This window comes from Patagioenas fasciata, chromosome 17 (genome assembly GCF_037038585.1).
Source record: "Patagioenas fasciata isolate bPatFas1 chromosome 17, bPatFas1.hap1, whole genome shotgun sequence".
Lineage (NCBI taxonomy): Eukaryota > Metazoa > Chordata > Aves > Columbiformes > Columbidae > Patagioenas > Patagioenas fasciata.
This window is the reverse complement of record NC_092536.1, coordinates 8,603,063-8,625,985: the sequence shown is the minus strand read 5'-3', so window position 1 is coordinate 8,625,985 and position 22,923 is coordinate 8,603,063. Positions and strand designations below refer to the sequence as shown.

The 22,923-nt window shown below is 44.5% G+C and overlaps 1 protein-coding gene across 3 annotated transcripts in view; it reads right to left on the bottom strand.

The window, feature by feature from the left end:
- DGCR2 (DiGeorge syndrome critical region gene 2) overlaps positions 1 to 19,337 on the bottom strand; it is a 41,736-nt gene extending 22,399 nt beyond the window's left edge. For all 3 annotated transcript variants that reach the window (XM_065851441.2, XM_065851442.2, XM_065851443.2), the window contains exons 1-2: positions 19,018 to 19,337; positions 1,384 to 1,506 (exon numbers count right to left, since the gene is read on the bottom strand). In XM_065851441.2, coding sequence (XP_065707513.1) covers positions 1,384 to 1,506; positions 19,018 to 19,096 — 202 coding nt within the window. In that variant the 5' untranslated portion in view covers positions 19,097 to 19,337. The remainder of the gene's footprint in view (positions 1 to 1,383; positions 1,507 to 19,017) is intronic.
- Between the last annotated feature and the right edge of the window lie 3,586 nt (positions 19,338 to 22,923).

The window sequence follows — 22,923 nt, the reverse complement described above, 5'->3', positions numbered from 1 at the left end:
AAACACCACACCCAGCTTTCTGGCTGTTTTACTGAGCACAGCCTTTTCACCAATTACTTATCCAATTACTCTTTTCATCAAGTAGAACACTTTCCTTTTCTATGCTGTCCATCATTTTCCCCTCTGGTATTCTTTCTGTATGTATTTCTCCTCTCCCTGCACACAGACATGTTGCAATCAAGCCTCTCCTATCCATCTCCTTTCATTTCTCACAGTTCTTCTCATCACATTAGGCCAGACAGTCCACTGAGACCTCGACCCAAAACACAAAAGCAGAAGCCAATCTACTGAGAAATGTTACTTTCATAAAACCCCCTTCCTAACCATATATCAAATATTCTTTGTAACTCTAGTTCTTGAGCCAACATCGTCCTGTTGTATCCTCCATGCAACAACTTAAATTTCAAACTAATACAAGGTAAAAGTACTCTTCTGCTAATGTGCATGTTCCAATACTCCCACAAGTTAAGCCTTCGGTGCTTTTTGAGTAAATCCCAATATTAACGTGACTCTGCTTTCCCCAAGCCATTGACTTCTATTAACCTTCAGTATTTTACCAGGTCCTTAGTTTTTCACATTTGGCCAAAGTAAGCTAAAAAGGAAGAAGAGTAACAGCACAACTATAAAAGCATCTTTCTTTAGGACATCCACATTGTAAAGAATAACTTTAAACAGAATATCAATGGTACAGCTTAATGTTCAATGTCAGAATAAACTACCAACAATTTCTCCCCCCATGCTGCAAATCTGTAAGTATACATTCATAATTAAAAAAAAAAAAAAAATTGTTTGCTTGTTTTTTAAAGACAGCTCAGTATCCAATAGCTTCAGCAGAGAACCACTGTTGGTGATAAGGTCCTGACGGCATTTGAGTTCATAAAGAATAAATACACCAGCTGGTTTGGCAGAACAAAGTTCTCTACTTAAGCACAAGCAGCATTATCAGAAGAGGGAGCAATAAAACAAGCTCTCTACCTAGGTGAAGTCCAACAACATCACTCAGCACAGTTTGAGTGATACACTCATACCACCAAAACAGTAATTCTGAATTTAACCACAGGCCTATGTGTCATTTTTGTTTAACTGCAACATGACTTTGCCCTTGTCATGGAAGTCTCTTTTCAAACTATGAACTCTCCTCATCCCCAGGAAACCTACTCGTAAGAATGGAAGGATAATTCAGATAAGTAAAAAAAAAAAAAAGGTCTGTAGCATTAGTTGCACAAAAGGAAGAGAAGTCAACTCAAAGTTTATAAATAATGCCTACAGTTTACCAAACAATCTCTGCTTTCAAACAAAAACAAGTAAGCAATCTTAAACAGTCAAAATACTGTTGTAAAACAAGCTGACAGTGGGATGAGCCATCCTCTCCTCTTTCCTTACCCGGACAGTCAACTTCGTCACTCTCGTCCTCGCAGGTGGGCCACCCATCGCACTGCCAGTTGGAGGGGATGCACTGGATGGTACCGCTCCGGCACGCAAACTGCCCGGGGATGCAGCGGAGCTCTGCGAAAGAAGAAAATCATGCTCGGTTTGAAGCGTTATTTATTCGTGCAAGTCTATACATATATTAATCGTCTGTCATGTAACATATCACTGAAGCGTAATGGACGAAACCGCGGGATAACTCAGCCTTGTTAAAAACTCCTTTGTTTCAAATCGCTTCCATGTTTTAAAGTGCGTGTTTGTGGTTTTAATAGACAGGAGGGCCAGCTGCCAGTGCTTGGGAAATAATCCTGACATCCACAGTAAAAACTTCCTGATAAAGATACCATGCAAGCAGCTATCACCACAGCGTTACCCATCCACTTCTTGTGGGGCACTGAGGACTACTTGCTCACTTTACTCAGGAGCAAGGTTCAACAAAAATATGCTACTGTAATTAAGTGCTAGATTATGCAGCAAATTCAGAATCCTATTTCCATTCCAATCGTTATATATGCCAGGACCTGCTAGACTTGTGCAAATGTCCAGCCTGATTTAGAGCCATTTCACAGAACTACTTCTATATCAACGAACCTGTTCGCACTTTCTAGCTCAAGCTCTTTTGTAGAATTCCTCCAAATGAACACATCCTTTACAAGAAATTGGCAATATCTGCAAACATGTAGTTCCTGCTTCTGTAACAGTACTGCCTACTTGCCATCAGACTGTCAAACCTAATTAGCATTATAAAAAGTACAATTTTTTAAAGCTTTTTTATATCAATTTCATTATCAAATGTCAGAACCTAGTAATTCAGCTTCATTTTGTGTCCCTCAAAACATTTTGCAGGGGAAAAAGAAAAATAAACCACCTGTCTACGTAAGTGAACAATTCTAAGCTTGTGTACAGATGGCAGGTCTGCAAGTCACCACGAGCATCCATCAGCTCCCTTTCTCACCAGACCATCGCCATCCATCTTTCTCCTGGATGGTGGTTGTCCATTTTCCAGCCAATGTTTTCGAACAAGCTACAACAATCCCAGGTAAGATACATTCAGAGAAAAACAAAAAGAATATTTTAAAAGTGTTTTAAAGTAAAACACGCTCATCCTTGATTTTGAAAGAAGCAAGTAGGTAATTGTTTTGCAGGGAGAATTCTCTATGAGAAGATTTAAAATACAGGGATATATTCTCTCTTCCACTGTCTACAACCTAAGAGCTGTAATTGCAGTTGTTACCTTCTTGAAACACATGTCTAAACTAAATGCAGACAGAGGTCACATTTAAGTGTTCAGTCAGCATGACCAGGCATAATATAATAAAACCAGTCATCATGCACTCTCAAGAAAGCTGTACCTGTACACATGGTAATTGGTAATTGGCACAGGATATTGATAATAAGCTACTAATTCAATGTTAGGCTAAAATCCAGTTCTAGTACTGGTTTCTCTTCAAAAAACAGACCTGCTCTTCTAGAAAAATAAGAAGCAGGCACATCCTCTTAGCAACCGCCTACTCGGAGCAAACGCTCGGGTCAGGAAATGGCCAAGAACCCAGCCAGAGCTGCCAGACAAGCGCCAACAACAGACCCTGCAGCAAGAGGAGAGCGCTCTCACCCGTTTTTAGAGTTTTACGCAGTCCAAACAGCTAACACTGAAAGAGCACAAGCAAAATGTGTAATAAAATTTAACAACAACAACAACCCCCACACAACTCCAGGTGAAATTTAAACTCCACAAATTTCAAGTTCACAGAAAAGCATCAACTCTTCAGTAAATCATTGCAGCGTCTTTCACCACTTTTGCACAATGTCAGGAGGCAGTGGAAGGTTTCTTAGAAAGCTCTACTATCGTAGTTTTAAGTACAAAATCTATACTGGAGCCTGTGGTAGGTATTTCAATATGTGGAAGACTGTCGTCAGCCCGACTCCGGTTTTCCATTGCATTCAACTGCAGTTACGGTAAAAGTTAATTCGAAATGCAATGCTTTAAGTAAACCCTTAATTTTTTAACTGCTTGCTTTTAACGGAAGTCACACACAGCCAAGAAATCTATTCAGCAGCCACCAGGAAAGCACCACACACCAACACGCACATGGGAAAAACAGGAAGAAATACTTTTGTCCTTCTACAATTTCATATGTGCAACTACTATTTTATGTACAATTACATATGACTGGTTCAGATAAAGGGATGACTCCATCCCAATATTATGGGCACTTAAAAAATGCCAGTTACATGCCATAATGTCATCACTTCCTGCACTGCAGACACTCCTCACTGAAGAATGTGGATACAGGGAAGAGTACAAAACATTTCTGCGAAACACCACTCAAAAAAGCTGAACAGTTGTTCCCAATGGAAACCATGCTATGTCAGATGCACTAATTATTTCTAACCAAGGAACACGAACTTCTATGCAATTATACTGTGGAGGGGGAAAAAAGTGGCACTAAAAGAAATACTGTAAAATGAAAATCTCCACGTTCTGCAAACACTGCCAATAACACCTCCTGAGCCATCCTAACCCATATTATGTGTGTTATTGAACTACCTAAATCATCACACAGTTCCTGGAAGAGTTTCATCTCAACTGTCCCACTATCGTGGTTTAGCTGGGCTCAGGAGTCCCAGAGCAGAGCACATCAACATACAAAGACTCACAGCAAGGAAGAATGAAGAATCAAATATCTTAAACTATCACCTCCTAGGAGCACTAAAACCATGTATTTTCCACCAGCTGTTAAAGCAGAAACTTTCTCTGTTTTCCATATTGTTAAAAAATACGTAATGGCACAAATTCAGCCGAAGGAAGCAGCTGTTGGAGCACAGGAACTGATACAACATCAGCTGACGGCATCAACAACTGCCTAGAAGTGAAAAAAATGGAAATACAACCACCTCCAGCATCCAGGTACAATGTGATGAGTTACACTATCAGTATTATGATTCACATATGAAATTCTAACATAAAAGGCTTTTTTTAAAATTTGAACAATCAAACACAGTCTTTGCTATGCTACAGTACAAAACCTGGTAGACTGAAATCTCATTTTAGAGCAATTAAATTCATCCGGCATTTGCTGGGAAGAAGAGAGGCACGTTAAACACTGGAAACAGCAGCAATTGTAGGGTTTGCACTATACATAAAATAAACTTATAAAACATCACGAAGTTCAAGCAGTGTGAGGAGGTGAAAACACCCCAAGCAGCAAGGTGCCATTACAGTCTCTCTGCTTTATTATCTCAAAGCCTTTCTACAACATTAACCTTCAATCTCGCCAACCACCGCATCCTCCTGGCCGTGTTTACAATGAAGTACAGAAAAGCTACAGAGCTTGCCAAAGGCTACAGATCAGCTGAGCCTCCGAGCAGAAGTCGGCTGTCCTGCCTGTGCTTCCACGCTGACCCAACACCATCGCATTTCTCCCCAGAAATCCAAGCAACCTGCTGGTTCACCAGCACAGCCCTACCCGAACAAACATTTGTCTTTCAGAAGCACCAACAATTAACTACCGTGTATTCTCACTTTGCCTGTTATCTCTAGCAACAGTTTATTAAGAGCTACATATTGGCCACAGGGAGTTTTATAGAACTTCATATAAAAAGAGGAAAAGCAAAATGAAAATCAGGTTCAGAACATGTATCAGTTCTACAAGCTTAATATATAACCAAGATAAAACTTGGTCAAGTGAAGGCCAAAAAACCCAATACCAATTTGTTAAGCATTAGGTGGACACAAAGTTTTCAAAATCTAAATCTCAACCTTATATTTTCAAGACAATGAAGTTTACGATTACAGAAACCAGTGGGAAAAACCACCACCACTAGTGGTACGAGAACCTTGATGTCTTGACAATTCACAATTTACAAGGTACTGATGAGGAACCAGAGTCCTAAACTAAAGCCTCCAAAACATAAGCCTTAATTCAGGAGAGTGCTTTGATACAGAGATTAAACTCAGTGACTGCAATCACTGACTATGAAAGTTTGGGTTCCTTGAGTTGCGATGACTTAACTTCTCTTTATTAAAGAGATTCACCAGCCAGTAAATTCTCATACACTAAGATATTCTTTTGGTAGCTAAGATGCATGTGAGATTTTAACATTTACATAGATAGTATAGATTTGAATATATTTTAGTTTTTAATACAAAGAAATGCTACTTTTCGTTTGCTACACTGTTTTTTCTTGTCTGCTGAGTTTCATTTGTATGGAAATTGAAATTTGATTGAATGCACAAACTCAGCATTTGAGGTTATTGCAATTATAAGCTATTACTCTGAAATACATGTATTGGAAAAGATAAGGTCGAAGTACATGGTTTGGTTTTCTACGTAAGCTTTCAATGAACAATGGCACTTTTGTGTGTACCTCACGTGTACTGCTTTTGGTCACATTTCTCAAGTTTCAATCTGGTAGACTCTCTAGCATCATTTTTATTTACAGAGTGAAGGAAAACAAAAGACAAGAATACTTCCTGCTTTCTCAGTGTAAGTCACTCATTGTCCCAAACCAGACGAACCAACCTGCAAGAGAATATTCTGTTCAGGTTTCAAGAGGCAATTACAGCTATCAAAAGCTGATTAAGCATTAACAAAAACTCTAGGCCAGTAACTCTTAAGGCAGTAACTCTTCTTATTCAGATTTGAACTTGTTCAACAGGTCTTTCTTATATTTTATAATACTAAACCTACATACTTACGACAAGACCTGTATCTACATGTTGCACTATCATATTTTAACACATTTAAGAATAAGTTTACCTATTGCTCTTTTCTTAAATCACTGTTTCTATATAACCTGACCCATGTTAAACCACAAGCATGATCAGAGATCCTAGAACTTCCAGCAAGAAGTCTAACCCTTAAGTCCTTAGCTCCCAGAGATTTTGCTTAACACCCAGTGCTCAACAAACGTCTGCAAACACGCATCAAAAACAAATAATCAAAGGAACACCACACCCATCATCATCACAAAAACACATCCAGCTCCATATCTTATATTTATGCTCAAGAGGAAGCATAACACAACCAATATTTCTCTAGACTGGGACTGAATTGATTTAACAGAAATTTTAAAATATTCTTAATATTCTCAGTATAACAATAACATAATAGTTTCCTTAATTTAATCCTCAGTAGATATGTGAAAAAACCTGTCCTTAAGCTAGTCCTCTGCGGCTGAAAAGCATTTTTCACTTCTCTCAAGTCCCCAGGTGGAGTTCACCAGAGAAGGCGCCGTATCTCGCACATGGCTCCTGAAAACCTGTGGCTCATACAGTGCGCTACAGTCCTGCCCGGCCCCTGCTCAACAGGGTTCTGTGACAGTATCCGCTTCAAACTGCATTGAGGATGTTTGACACTGTCTTTGAACAGGTTTTCTTGTTTTTACCTTGTCTTTGAGGTATCACAAATCCCACAAAAAGGCAAGCGCAGCCAGACCTAAATAGGATTTCCCCGCAGCTCCAGATCCCAGAGACGTTTTCGCTACCCATCCATCCCCCAGCAGGCTTCTTTATGCCACTTGGTGAACCTTATTTCCACCACGTTTTTAAATTCATCCTTAAACTACTCACCACACCATCCAGTGTAGCAGAGGGAGAACATACAGTACTTTATAACAAAGCCGCAGCAGAAGAAAAAGAGACTATGATAACACCACCTTATTTGCAGAGAAGAAATCTATTTGCGACACTCACAAGTCACCATCAGATCATTATCAATTCCATAGATTAAGTTTATTAAAGTTTCTCAATGAAATTCATTCCATTTATTTTCTTCAAATTAAAGACCCATAGAATAACTAAAACGAAAAACCTACAGAAGAATTAAAAAGCCACAGAAGAACAGAACACTCCACTTTCATGTTCAGTCCTCCAGAAGACAAAATGCTCAGCCATTCACGTGCATTACTCAAATCATGCCTAAGCACGATCCTTCGGTCACGTAGGTTTGGTTCATCACAGCCCGAGTACATGAAGGAGGGTATGAAAACACAATGGCACAGAGCCCAGGGAAAAAAAAGACTCCATGCCATGCACAGAGCCCACACCTGTTCGCAAATTTAATTCCAGCTCCTGAAAATTAGAGATTCTGAAGTTATAACCCCATTTAGTAGGAACACATCACTTCCAAAATAAGTAATACATGTTAGAGCCATCGGCATCTTCTGCATGACCTCAGCATGCAGTTTCATGAAGTAATTAAAACTGTGACAGCACTCCAGCTGAAAACTGTAAATCCTTAATGAATAACTCTAATGAACATTCTGTATTACTCAGTGTTCTGTCACAGTAATTTATGCTGGATGACCCCAACATCCATCAATAGATGTTTACAGCACAGTGAGGAATAGCAGCAGCCTCCTTCCCCTCACATCGATATTATACCTACACCCTGCACGAGCTTGGAACTGACCCAGTTTCTCCTTGCTCACAAGTGTCATTCACTGCAATTCATTGTCTGCTCTTTGTCTGGAGGGCAGACTCAGTGCCAGTAAGGATAAAAAATAAAGCGAAGGCAGTGCAAGAGAGCCAGCATTCAGCTAGAGCAACAACATCAGAGCTGCTTGAATGGGAACCCTCGCTATTATTTCCTAAGACTTAGAAAATACAGACTGCATGCTCTATGAATGTGGACACTTATTCCTAAGACTTAAACAGAATCTTTCCCAGTTCTGCTACAACCAAACACAAACCAAGCCTTGCTACTTGAACTAAGCCAAAAAAAGATACTGTGAATTAGGTGATGCGGTCTTCCAGATTGAGAAACAGGTGTTTTCATTGTAGTGAGGATACCAGCTAAGCAACAGGCTTGCATTTTTTTTTTCCTGCTTGAGAAACTGTTATATTATGATAGTAAGTAAATAGGCAGAAGGGAAAAGCAAAATACAGCACTGGCACAAAGAGCACTCAGCACAAACAAAACCAAAGCCGTGGGTACTCAAAAACCCTTTAATACGGCTCCAAATTAAAGCCTACAGTTTCTCTATACTAACAACCTTGTTCAGGACTTCAGATGTTTTGTACAGCCTTAGGTGGGACTTAAGTGCAGTACAGGAGTGACAAGTGATCTAAACCTGTGCAGTACCAGATTTTTGACTGTTTCCCTAAAGAAGGCCCGATCAGTAAGTGCATCAGCAGAAGTGTCAATCACACCTCACAACTAAGTTCACTAAACAATTTCAAGTAAGCTTGAGAAAGAAGCCAAGATCAGAAAAATGCAGAGTGAGTTTTGGAAAGCCTAGAGCCAGCATAAGGGAAGGAAACGATGACAGCCTTGAGCTTCAGAGGGCAGGAAACCCCCATGTGGTTTGCACTGCTCAGCAGCTGCCTGCACATCTGCACGATGCTGCAGTGGGGGGGCTGCCCAGCTGGCAGGAGGGATGGGGGGAACTGGGGTAACCAGACCCTTCCACCAGACCCTGCAGGACTCCCAGTTTCTTCATGCCAGAGGATGTATGGTGGACAGACAGAGGGGACATGGGGTTGCCATGGCCTTATTAAATCAGTGGTGTCAGGCAAGGGTAGGTCCTACATATAGGGACATAGGTGACAGGTTCATTGGATTCCAGGTTTTGTCATACCTCATTACTTACAAAACATGCTCATGGATGCTAAGAAAACAGCACTGTTCCTCACACAGAACTGAAATATGGTCATGCACACAACATATTAATTCTCCCAACAAATGCAGCAATGGAAAAAAGTCCATTAAGAACAGCACCAGTAGTGAAGTACTCAGCAAGTCATGGATTCTGTCCGGAAAAGAGCACCATCACAAACAGTACTTTCTCTCTACAATCTGTACACCAAGGCTGGGACAGATCATCCCACATACACCACAAATACCTAAATTCACAGGACCATCTGGGTGCCTCAGTGTAGCTACTTTCAAGTTTCATCCTAAATCCTCACCACAAACCTTCACATTTGCCTAAACACAGCTTCTATGGCAAGATCCTCATGCTTCATTGCATCTAAATCCTCCGAAATATCATATTAACGGACACATACTCTTCTTGCTCATTTGCAATTCTTCACAGAGCAGGGCCATTCTGACCACAGAAAAGCATCAGGTTCTCAGCTCTGTCTGCACAAGTTGGGCACCGTTGCCTGCACCTCTTTCCTCCCAGAAGGTGTCTGCACTGGGCCTTCACCAGTACCATCTCCAGTACACGTCAGAGTCACCTCTGGGATGTTCAGAACTACAGAGTGGTACCTGCAACCCTAGAATGACCAGTCTGGCAATGAGAAGTATATGAACACCAGGAACATTTCTTTTTTCAGTTTCTGACAGTCTACGTGCAAGCTGCTTGTTGGAAAGCCTCTAAACAGTGATCTAGAGAAACTACCAATAAATGTGATCCAGACAGTACTCCTCTGTCTTAAGCTATTACCTTCTAATTGCCTACCCAAAAGAATCTAAGCATGTGAGATTAGTTCGTCTCCTCTTCCAAGTGTATTCTAAGAATTAGAAAAGTACACATCCTATCAAGCCAGCTCAGATCAATATTTCTTTCTATAAGAAACAGTTTTCACTCAAGAAGGATCACCATGGAAAGAAGCTGTATTCCCTTTGACCAAATAAACTATATATGTTTTAAAAAAAAAAACTGCTAAAAGAAACAAATAGTCTACAACAATCAGAGTTTTCCACAGCAGAAAGAAAAATTTAAATCCAAAGTTTTACACTACCTGTATTAGTATTTTCTTTAGATCATGTTCTCAACAAGAAGCGTATTCAGAGGAAACATGATAACAGCAATTCGAGAACTGTCAGAGCAATCGAGGGTAATTTATAGCCACCATCAAATTGAAAGTAGGAATTGCCAGATTTCAACAGTATTAGTTAGCAAGCCCTTCTACTTTCAACACTATAACATGTTCCTACTTTGGGGGAAAACAAAAAAGGTTGTGGGGTTTTGTTAGTGGTGGTGAGGTTTTTTTTCGGTACAGGATTCAATAGTATTTACGTATATCCTTAAACTTTCAGCACATGAGCAATCCAAACAAATATAATCAAAATACACAATTTCAGGCCAAGTATGTATTTAGAATACACAAGGAACTGCAATAGTCTAGAATGCCAAGCAAACAGGTGACAAAATCCTATCTATGAAATCAGGATTTTTTTAACCACTCCGCTCTCCAAAAACTAACATAATTTCTTAATTTCAAAACCAAAGGAACATGGAATAAGCTTTCTACATGGCCCTAGTCATGGTCTTAAACAAGAATCTAAGACCTAAGACCTACATGTAGGTCATGGTCTTAAACAAGAATCTAAGAATTCAGGAGGACAGGAAACCTGCACATGAGCACTGCTGAAATGCAGGTCACACTAAAAAAAAGCTTTTCCTCTTGTTTCATTTTTTTTCTTCACATCTTGTACAAGACTTGATGAGCAAGCACCTAGAACACTTAAAAGCAAAAACTCGATATACAGAAATATTCTGACCTCAAGTAGGTAAAACCCATTTCATCCTTTGCACGGTAGCTGGTGCAGTGGCTGTTGTGTACCAGACCAAATGGTTCATGCTTTGAACAACATCCCTGCTCAGCTGGAGCTCAACACGGCAGGAATGCAGCGATGCCACCACCACTGCATCCTTCCACACTGCACGAGACACCGTGTTTCCTTCTCCCACAGTAAAACCAATAACTGAACGGAAATGTCATATATCAAAGCCCTACATTTAATATTTCTATCACAAGCCAGCAAATACAAGACCAACCGATTTATAAGTCTCATTCCCCACACCTTCGAACTGCTCCAGTACCGCCGGCATTCTTCAGCTCTTTCACCAGCTTATGCTGTGCACCTGTGTCAGGTACCACACCATGAAACTGGATCTGGGTCATTTTTTGGCTGTCATGTCAATAAAAAAATTACATTCAACTCCATTGTTGCTCATAAAGGCACAGATGAGCACTCATACTACAGCTTCCTTGGACCATTTCTCCGCAATCTGCTTATTACCAGAACCAGGGGGGATGATGCTTCTGATTAAGTCTTTGCACTCAGATCTCGCTCCTGCAAGATCCCTGATTTTTCATAAAGATTTTTCCAAGATCTCATTCATAACGAACATTTGTGTTATTTTATTTTAATCAGTAAGGACTAATTCAAGCATGACAAACAATTTCACAAATTCTATAGAAACACAAATGCAGTTTTGACCATCCCTAGATTAAAAGAAGTTGCAACATGTTTTAGAGGTTTAGCATATACAATGCAGAATGCTGCTTGGGCACAAACTCAAACCAAGTAGGTGTGAGAAGCAAGATTATTTGTTTTCTTTTAGAGTGTATAAAATAAAACATACTACTTTTAAGTTCGAAGAAACCTTCATATGGAAATCTCTTAGGAAATATTAGCACAGAGAAAACATACAGACACCGAAGGACAACACTAACTCAGTTTTATGTAAAATCAATCTCACTCGTGCAAAGGCAACGCCTGACACCCCCTGTATCACCCCAGAGCCCTGGGGGCAGAGCTGGGCTGGGGGAGCCCCAGTCGGGCTGGAGCGGAGCCCCCACATGGGTCCAAGGGCAGCGCTCACACACTTCAAACCTCAGCTGCCCACTTTGCAATGCAGATTGGAGTGTCAAAATACAAACTGCAGCATTTCAAAGTGACACCTGAAGCTCCCTCAGGAAAACACAGACACAGCCAGCCCAGAACACCCAGCATTGTTCTGCCAGGAATGACATTTAATCTCATTTTCCTACTAGCTTTGATTCCCAAATAATTTCCCTGGGTACCCCAAGTTACAGGTCTCATATTGGGAAAAGTACAAGGAAGCACAGCAGAGGAGGCACACGAAAGACTAAAACACATAAGAAAAAAAAATTACACAAATTAAAACATGACCAAAAAAAATCACAAAGTTTAAGGACAATAGAGCAGGGAATGTCCCAAGAGTATCCACCAAAAGCCAATTCTACATTTCCAGCCACTAAGTTGGCTGGCAATTGCCAAGTGCTAATCAATAAACAGAAGCTAAATATAATTGTTAGATCAACCAATTATAATTTTAATTAACTAGGAAGTTGAATGTTATTTTGTTTAGCTATAGTTAATCAGGCAACTATCAATTTTCATTAAACTTACTATTGTATTTCTAAATAATCTAAACGGTAGGCATCAAACACTGATAACAGCTTCCTTAGGAGTCAAATATAGCAAATACCATTAAAATGCTGTTCATCAAACCCAGAATTAGCAGGCTGACCCTTTAGTACAGAATCAAAAAGTTTCTCAGGAAACCAGAAGATGCCAGAGCATTTCATAGTTTGGGGAACGAGGACTAAAGGTTAATCTCAAACTCAGCTACAGCTCATTGATGACTTCACCAAACAACATGTGATTTTTCCTTAATGGGTTCTCTACAAAACCACGGTGCGAAGTGCAACGCCAAAGTGCGAGCCTGCCATGCAAGGACATGAACAGTACATAAACCCTTTCAAAGGGTAGAAAGCCAGGAAGGATGGGCACTGCCAGGCATTCACCACACTGATCGCTGCTGAAAAACTGGGGGGGTCTTGGCATCCAAACAGTCTTGGGACACCAGCAAACTGTTCTTTTTAACTGCATCACAACAAGGACACATGCATGGTGTTGTATTTAGACAGGAAGAATAAGCTGCAACTGCAGAACGAGCAGCAGACCAGCAGCCAGACTTAGCAAAGGAATCTGGTGTTCAGAGTCTGTGACAGGAAATCATTAAAAATGTGCTATACAAATATCTTCAAGAATTGCCTGGGTTTACCAGATTTTGTTTTGGGTCATGAAGACGGATGACCCAATCTCTTAGTACACTTTCTAGCCATAACTTTCTATCAGTCTACACAGAACAAAAGATTAGCAAGCCTTCTCCCATCACAGGTTAGCCCTTGAGATCACACAGGCAAAGATCAGCAGTCTCTCATCAAGCTGCCATTAGCCATGATCTGTTTCTTTTCTATCTCAAAGACTTCCTTTTTCAGGTTACCACTGCAAAAACCCCTTACAGCTTATTTCATTTTAAAAAACAAACTCGAGCAGCCACGTTAACCCCTGAAGGGCAGGAGTGACGATGCCACTGAGCTGTTTCCAGGTCCTGCTCTGACCACACTTCAAGTGGCAGAAGTTCAGTGCGGGACACACAGGCTCTGTGCGGTGCAATGCATGTGAGCACAACACCAAGTTCTGCTCATCACATAACAACTTATTTATATGCATCGCATACAATGAAATGAGACCTTATAAAAGTTGCAAGAAATCACCACATAAAAACGCAGAGACTCAGGCATTACTCAAGGACAGACTGTAGAGGTAGCTACTACTCTTGCATTACAATTCAACATCAAAACCTGCCCTAACAAAGCTAATTCCAGGGGACAGAATAATTCATTGAAGTCTTGGCTGGTTTTCTGACATTCACCAGGGGGTTTACGTCTTTTATACTGGGTATCTAAAGTTATTTTCTCTTCAAGCTGGCTGTGCCTCTCCCCCTGACTCCGGAGAGCAGCAGCACTTCCACAGCCGCCTCCTCCCGCTGCAGAGCCTGCAGCAGCACTCCCTGCTCCATCGCTTCTGCTGCTCTGGCCTCACCTCCCTCTACAACCAAACCCACCGTGGGGACATAGAAGCCGCGTGTTTGCAAACCCTCCAGTTTCCCTTCTGGTTTATGACTTACCAGAATAAAGCTCTCTGCCTACTGACTGTCTTCTCCTTTACTTGGTGGCCATAGCTAGTAAGCAAACCCACTCGCACTTCAGAAATTTTGCCTTATAATTAACACCAAGAATTATCAGTCTTAAAGTATCAGACCTGCTAATAAGGTCTGATACCTTCTGCCATGTCTCTCTGCTATGCTGATAGCAGTTGCAAGAAAGACTTTTCAAATCCATCAGTCTCGTTTTGCATCTCATAACAGGAAACAGCAGAGCACAGGAACACCAGGAAAAGGGCACAATAATATAACAATAGTAAGAAAAAAACCCACTAAAAACAGCAGATTAAGAAGGGGATGAGGAGAGAATATAAGACTGGAAGACATGCCAGCCCTGCTTTCAGCAAAACTAACTGAGGAGTTGTGATAAAAAACCCTTCTGCCTCTCACGCCCTGAAGCCCTCGCTTGGGAATTCAGCTGAACACAGAGTTAGCACTGCAGTTAGCAACGACACGGAACCAGATAAATATGACTCGCCACAGCTCTCGCTAAGGTAGAGACAGCGAACAAAGAGCAAAGTAAGGGCTTCTATTTGCTTACCAATGAAATCCTTTTAGAGCAGAGCAATGCTGGGCCCAGGTCACATTTTACAACTGATCTATTTGGGCTTCCTACTGAATTAACTGATAACATTAAAGTAGCCAAAACCAGACACATTCAGTCACAGCAGACAAGGGGATCACCTTGAAACGATGTAGATTGTGGGTTTGTTTAGACTTCAACTCTGAGCAGCTCTGCCTTGCATTTAAGACCTGCAGCTTTTGAGTCAGTGACAAGAACAAGCTGGCCATTTAAACACACTTGGCAGCTGTGTCAGGATACCAACACCCCACCAGTAAGACCATAACCACCAGCTGCACACAGGCAAGCACCAAAGCACACAAAGAGTTCAAACTTCAGCTAAAGTTATGGGGCTTTTTAATTGGCAAGTCTTTCTAAGTATTGCCAATTAGGCAAGTTGTGCAAAAATTTTAAAACCAGAACTTGGGTAATGAAATTACTTCCTCCAGCTCGCTTTGAAGTGGAGGAAAAAAACGCTGCAAGAACAAGAACTCAATTGGCTTTTAGCTGCCTGGCAAGCGCTCTAATAAGAAAGCCTGATGACCTACATTCACAAGGCTCTGTACTAAACCACTATTACAAAATCCAATATAAAGCCTGACCATGTTTAAGTGTTTTCCATTAGCAAGCAGCAGTTTCTTGTTAGAGAAATATGAAAACATGTTATTGTCTTTAGCGATGATGATCTTAATTAATCCTCTAAACATCATCCTGAAACATGTCGTCCCGATCGTTCCAGACTGTTTAAGTTCCGAACGTTACATAAAGACACCAAAACCTTTTCAATTGTGTAATGGGATGTTAACAGAAACAGGAACTTCTCACATATTCTCAAACTGAGTGGCAAAACTGAATTCATACCAATTTACATCTCTGATGCTTTTTAGACAACCAACAGAAATGCACTAGTGTTCAGAAACTCGGTCTAAATCCAAGTTAGCACCAGCACAGGTTCCTGTGACTCACGAAACACAGGGTGTTTCAAAAAGACGGACCCAATTGCAAAGTATTTTGATTTCAAATTGGGGTCCATCTTTTTGAAATGCCCTGTATTCCTTCACATAAGAAAACAGCCAGCTAGTCCAATAACCTTTAGTAGTTGTTCTGAGTTGTCCCAGAAAACAGATCATTAAGTCAAACCCTACTGATGTAAATATCCCCAGAAACAAGTGTCTGAATATGAGTAAATGATTAAAGGAAATATTAAGTTAGTCCTTCACTGCACACTCATATAGTTGGAAAAGTTCACATTAGCAGCTTCCAAACACATAATGAGTAAAATAACTCAAGGAGAAATGCCCTACTTCAAAAAAAAACAAAAACAAAAAACCACCATTTTTTCAACAATGCATTATAAAGCAGACAAGTAGTCAAAAGAAGCCACTTACAGTCAAAACAGTTAGAAAGAGAAAAAGGGAAACACCGGGACAAAAAAAAAAAATCCAAGTGTAGATTCTCAAGGGCACAAAATTACCATTAAAAGTCCACAGGCTCAGAAAAATCTGGCTGCTTGTGGTAGCTTCAGGAACCCAAGTCTACATAGGTAGGGCTGATGTCATGTTATGTTGGATGTATCTGGTGCTGTTGGTGATGGCAGTGATGTAAAACACACTCACATAACCAAGGTGGAAAAATCAGGAAAAGGAAATTCTAGTTAACTTATCTCCTAATTTACTAAAACCCATCTCACTCCAAATGCAGCAAAAATAGGTCCACATAAAATCACTGCCTTTCAGATTGCCTGAAAAGATACTAGAGTTGAGGAGGCTTAAAAGAAGGTTTCATTTATCTGAAGAGCACAGCAAGAACATGGATAGAAAGCTAGTGTCAAATTAACATGGAAGTACAAAGAGATGCCTGATTCGCTGGGACTGAATTGTGAAGGGACCACACATTCATCTCTGAGTACATAAAACCTCCCATCGCTCTGCAGCATTCATTTGATAGCTCCAAGTACAGATTTTAGCTCAGCAAGCTGCAGGTGACCTTTCTAAACCAATAAGACAGTTGCTACAATACACAGGTTTAAAGAAGTGAAAAGAAAAACAAACACCACTAGGAAAATAAATTCTGAGTCCAAATACTCTTCTCTTTCTCAGGAAATCCCCTCAAAAATACAAGGGAAACTTCTTCATCATTAATTAAAATAATGAATTTGGTTCTGTACATCCCCTGTACTTTCATGAGCCAGATTTTCCCTCTTTGCACCTTTTGTTTTAGGATCAAGCCATACACTGTTCAATCTACTAAACAAGTGATCTGTTTGAGACAACAGATTGCAGATATTAAATGAAGTAAGCTGAAAAGCAAACGACATTGGCAAAAAGATGTGAGGCTACACTGAAGCCACAGACTGAGGAAGGAGCTGAACCACCATGGACAGCTCAGCCACCACATCATCCCCAGCCTCCCAGGGACCAGGACGGACCAGCAACCTCCCAACAGAACTCAGACATTCCTCACACAGCGAGGAATTCCGGCTGCAACACTACAACCAGTTGGATTACCTCACATTGAGGTTCAGGAATACATATGGTCCAAGCAAAACTCCAGGAACGCATATGGAGTTGCCACAGAGGAATCCTCAAAGCCAGTGGTGTGTAAGCTGAGCAGATGAGTTAGGGCTCATTCCCAAAAAATGATGCCTCTGCCAACGTCGCTACAGCACCACAAATCTCTCATGCAGATACATTAGAGCATCAGTGAAAAAAAAAATAATTTGCCTTAAAGAAGCAAATCTCAGTGAAAAACTTGTCTTCATCCATCAAGTATCAGCTGCTGACAGAGATCTGATACCAAACTAGAGAGACAAATGTTCTGACAAAACATGGAAAATGCCATTTTCTAATTTCTAGGAGGCTACAATGCTCAACACCAACAGAGTTCAGGGTCAAACGCACCCACCTGTAGAAGTACACAGACAGCTATGAATCTCTGCTGAACTTTCTCAGGCAGCAGCTCAGTTGTCTGGAGCACTTAGTGCCAGCTTTGAAGGAAACTGCTTGAAATCAATTTTACATAATATTTTCTCCCACATAAAAGCCTCTAGCTGTAACACTACTAGGTTAGCAACTCCAAGGTCTTGGGGGCTTTTTTGGCTACTTAAGAGTGTATCATAAGCACCACATATACACTGCACTGCCAAAAAAACAAGCTACAACAAAGCAAGGCACACACAGAGCAGTTTCAACATCTAAGTTAGTTATTTCAATAACACTGCCTACACTGACCCAATTGTGCTTCAGCTCTACTGGGAACTTGCTTAAACACGGTTTGCTAACACTGTTTTATTAGTCTGGGTCATAAAAGTTATTTTGAAAGACAAAGAACAAGGGGATTTCAAAGCACACCATGGTTCTTGCTCTCCTGTTTACAAAGGAGAGAGCATCACCCAGGAGCAATCACTGTGTGATGGGAGGACAGCTTCCAAATCTGCAAAGCTGCTCCAGGCAGCCTCACGCCTGGGCTACTGATGCTCGTTGGCAAGAGCAGCCTGGGATACGTGAAGGCTCTGCCAAGCTCCAGGAGAGTTCAGCACCCAGAAAGAAACTCTGACTGAGCAATGTTGCTAGAAAAACAGAAGTTTTCAAACAGCAAATATCAACCAGTTCCCCAAAGTCAATCATCTTAACATTTTTAAGAGCCTTGCCTAGCAGCCACCACACAAACTCTATCACTAAATTATTCCCCTAAAAGAAGCTAAAACAGAACTCTGGACATGGTATGTTAACTGAGATGCAACAGGGTTGGTTTCTTCTTTTTGGCGTGATCATATGGCACTTTGAAAGCGAGGTTTTTGTTGGCATCCAAGGCCTGCAACGTAACAGCTAGTAAGAAGCACCTGAAAACTCAGTCATGCTGTCACATTTCCACTGCTAATTACCTGTGGGGTTATGCAGTTTTCTACCTAAGCTTTCAAAGTGCAAACGAATGTTTTTACCCAAACTCGCATCCTCTCAAGACCCCACCAGCCGGCACACGGGACCGACATTTCACCCCACGGCAAAGCCGGGTCCCATCTCTTTTTAAAAGTATGAAGAAACAGCACAGACGCTGCCGGCAGAGCCCAACGCACCCGCCGAGCCCGGGACCGGCGCCGGGCCACGGCCACTCCCGAGCGGGACCGTCCTGCCGCCCAGGCCCGGTGGGAGGGAACCGGCACCGGCCGCTCCGCACCTGCCGTTCGCTGGGGCTGCCCCGGCCGGCTTTGCCGCTCGCTCTCCCGCCCCGGGGCGGCCCCGGTGCCCTCGCACCCGCCCGCAGGAGGGAAGAACCGGGAGGACCCGCAGCCCCGGCCCCACTGCCCCTACCTGGCCGCAGCGGCTCGGTGATGCTCAGCACCAGGAGAAAGAGGAGGAGGAAGGTGCCGCTGTCCGCCTTGGGCACCATTTATCCTCCGTTCATCCTCCCCCGGCGCAGCGCCACAAACCCGCGGGGAGGGACGCGAGGAGCGGCGGGAGGAGGGGCCGCCGCCGGGCCCGCGGGGGGGCCCCCGTTCGCACCGAGCTCTTCCTCTCCGCCGTCCGCCCCCGCCCCCGGGCGGGAGCCAGCGGCCCTGGCTGCGGCGGCGGCTGCGGCGGGAGCAGCGCGGGGTCGGGCGGCGCCGCGCTGGGGCCCTCGCCTGGCTCCGGCAACGCACAAGATGGCGGCCGCGCCTCCCCGCCGCCTTCCCCTGCGCCGCCACGCCCCCCTCCCCACCGCGCGCCGTGCGGCCAATCGGTGGGGCGGGGGCGGGGCCGAGCGCCCGTGTCTGCACACGCCCCGCCCACCCGCGGCGGCAGCGGGGCCGGGACGTCGGGCGCGGGAGCGGCGGCGGCAGTGGTACAGGGCGGTCACTGGCGGTCACTGGCGGTCACTGACGGTCACCGGCGTCCGCCTCCGGGGTGGCATCACCAGCCACCTCCGTCCATCCAGAACGGCCTCCACGGGTGCCCTCTCTCCCCACCGGGACAGGTGCCTCGATCCCCTCTGTCTGCCGGGGCGGCCATTGCCGGCCACCACCGTTCCCCCAGGGTGGCCTCCACCAGTCACCTCTGTCCCTCCAGGACAGCCTGTCCCCAGCTGGGGTGGCCTCTCCTGCCCAGCTCCATCCCCACCAGCCGGCCTTTCACTGTCCCCTTCCAGCAGCCCAAACCAGCCTCCGCTGTCCCCAGGACGGCCCTTCCCGGTCCCCTCGATCCCTCTGTGACAGCCTTTTCCTGCACTCCGGGTACTTCCCAGAACGAAGCACTGGGATTCCCAGCCCCAGCAGGCTGCCAGGTCTGTCCCCCCTGCCCACTGCGGGCTGGGATGGTCCCTGTCTTCACATCTCTGCAGGGTGACACCAACAACCAGGACCCAGCGCCAGGATGTCCCCGCATGGCAGCAGTACCAGAGCCGGCTAGCAATCCCGTACCTCCTGGAAACACCACACCCAGCCAAAGCACAAACGCATAAAGAAAAACTAATCGTGCAGCTCGGATCATTGTTAATGGCTCTGCAAATGACAGGTGCCTTCAGGAATTTGACCCTGGGCGTTGCTGCACGGCGGTGACTGTCCCTGCCGGGGACGAGGCACCAGCCCCAGTGCCACAGCTCTCTTGGTGCTGGAGGTCAGTCCAGGTGGCATCTGGGAGCAAAAGGCAATTTTACGCCCAATGCCCACTTCCCAAATGGAGCTGGAATTTCCTGACAATTGGAAGTGAAGCAGCAGTCTTGGGGCAACTGACCTGCAGTGGCTGCTGGGCTCCGCCGTCAGCCTGCACTTTCTTCTGCAGGGAATTCCAGCCTTTTAGTAAAACCCCATTCAGAGTCGAAGCTAAAACCTGGGAATCCCTCTGAGAAGTTTTAATATTTTTTTAATGTCTATAACGATGTGGTTTCCTCTTCTTTAGTACAATTTGAAATTTTCAAATGAAACGTTTAAATTCCAGTAAGGATCTTTTAACTCGATTTTACACACTCTCTATTTCCCTGTTAATACTCACTATACCCAGTAGCAAACCTCCCTCTGGGATATTCCCAATGGGTGTACAGATACTCCTGCTCTCACATGGCTTCTGCTCCCCCCAGACACCGGCTGCTGACCTGTGGGCAGGGGATGGGGGCTTCAGTGGGTCTTCTTGGGAATTCGCCACCTCTGGCCCCACAGGAACTGTTGCCATGCTCAGGTCAGCAGCATCAGGGAGATGCTTTTTCCAAAGCTAAATGTGAAGTTTAATATGGCAGTGCAAATCTGTGCATGCCAAGAGCTGGGAACAGTTGCTCCCCAGAGCTGGGGTAGCAGCAAGTGTGAGCCATGGCCCCATTGCCCGGAGCTGCAAGCCCTGCGGAGCCCCAGGAGAGCTGTGTGACGGGGATGTGTACTTGGGGACCGCGGGAGTGCATCACCAGCAGTGGGGGGCTGCCTGAAGATTTAGGCCAAAACCCGTTTTGCCAGCTCTCATGTGCTGCCAAATACTGTCATGATCTGAGCGTCCGTGGGGACCTGAAGTGTGACAACATCCTCCAGCACAAAAGCACAAGCGTCAAACTCCCCGGCTGTGTTTCTCCCAAGGGATGCTGGAGGGAGAGGTTGTTCCCAGCGCAACCACACATGTTGACCCCAGACTGATCCAGAACATTCCCTTATCCACCCCAAGCCCATGACACCCCATCACCCATGTATGAACAAAACACCTCTGGCACAAGAGCAGCCCTCCCCTCACAGACAGGGCACAGGCTGCTTCTCCCTGGCTTTTGACCCAATAAATACAGACCTTGTTTCCCCTCACCACAGCACAGGGTGCCCCCAGGTCTGAGCAGAGGTAGGTGTGGAGGATTCAGGTGTGCCAGGACACAGGTGTGCCAGGTGAGCACCGCAGCCCACACAGCACCTGTGAGCAAACAGGCCATAAACATCCTAGCCACACAGAAGCACAAAGGTGAAGGGTAAGAGGCACCATTTCCCCCAGCTGTGCCATGCCAAGAGCTGTAATGCTGATGGAGATGAACATTATGGGATGGCCAAGGCCCTGGCTGAGCCACAGGGAGGTGGGAGGCAGTGCTGCCCCACATACATGCGCAGGCCCTGAGCCCCCAGCACCAGGGGCTGAGCTGGAAGGAGGCAGGGCAGCCCAATGCCCCGGGTGACAGGGAAAGGACAGAGCAGGACAGTGAAAATACACGAGCACCTCTGCCCAGGGCATGTGGGAGCTGGTGCATCACAGAACTCCCAGTTTCCTCCTGGGAGCAAGTGTTTCTCTAACCAGCAAGTGCAGATCACCTGTGCCCAAAAAGCAGAGGAGAAAAGCTGCCATGCCCAGGAGGAGCAGAGGGAAGGGTCTCAGAGGGAGGGCACCCAAACCTGGCTCTTGTCCTGGCCTGAATGAGCTGGGGTTTGCAGCTGGCTGCCGTGGGGCCAGCCTCACCAAGCAGGGATTGAGGCAACAAATGCAAATATGAGCAAGTGGGAACTGCTCCATCTGCCCCTCCCCTGAGCAATCAGATCCATTTCCTTTATTTTTTGCAGAGAAATAGCCCAGTCCTCCAAGACAATGAAGTATCTCCAACCACAGCTTGCCTTCAGAGCTAAATAATCAGAGAAGGAGAAAGCAGCGCAGAGCCCCAGCCCTTACTGGAACGCAGTTTCGGGTGGGTGCAAAGCTGCACCATGTCTGGGTGCCTCCCTCTGCCCAGGGAAGTGCTCTTGGCATTTCACCTGAAGGGGAAATGCTCGAGGAACCAGCTTGGAGCTCCTTGCCTTTGGGAAGTCCCGCTGCAGACTCATCTCCCTGTCACAAGACACAGCTCACATGAACTGCGGGGGATCAGAAAAACAAAGCTGGACCGCAGACTCCTGCCCCACGGCTCCCCTGGCCTGGCTGTTTGCTCACAGCGTGGTGTGGGGCAACCGTGACAGTTCCTCTTCTCACCAGACTGTGTTGCTGCTTGCCTGCTTCTCAGCAGTTTCTTACCTGTGCTCCACAAAGAAAAGTGCAGCAGTCATCTGTGGTGTGATCAGTTTTGCTCCTTTGAGGCATCTGAGCTTGCCTTCTCTGTTCCAGTTACAGCAACTCATCCCTCGTCCTCACTGGTTCTTCATAGCAGTTCTTGCAACTTAGAGTGACATCCCGCTGCTCCCCAAATCAATCATAATCTCACCTCTTTCCCCTCCACGTATAATAAAAAACCCATGCGGTCCCTCATCTTCTGTCCTGCAAGGAGCCACGCCCCAGACTGCACGTGGAAGCAGAAGC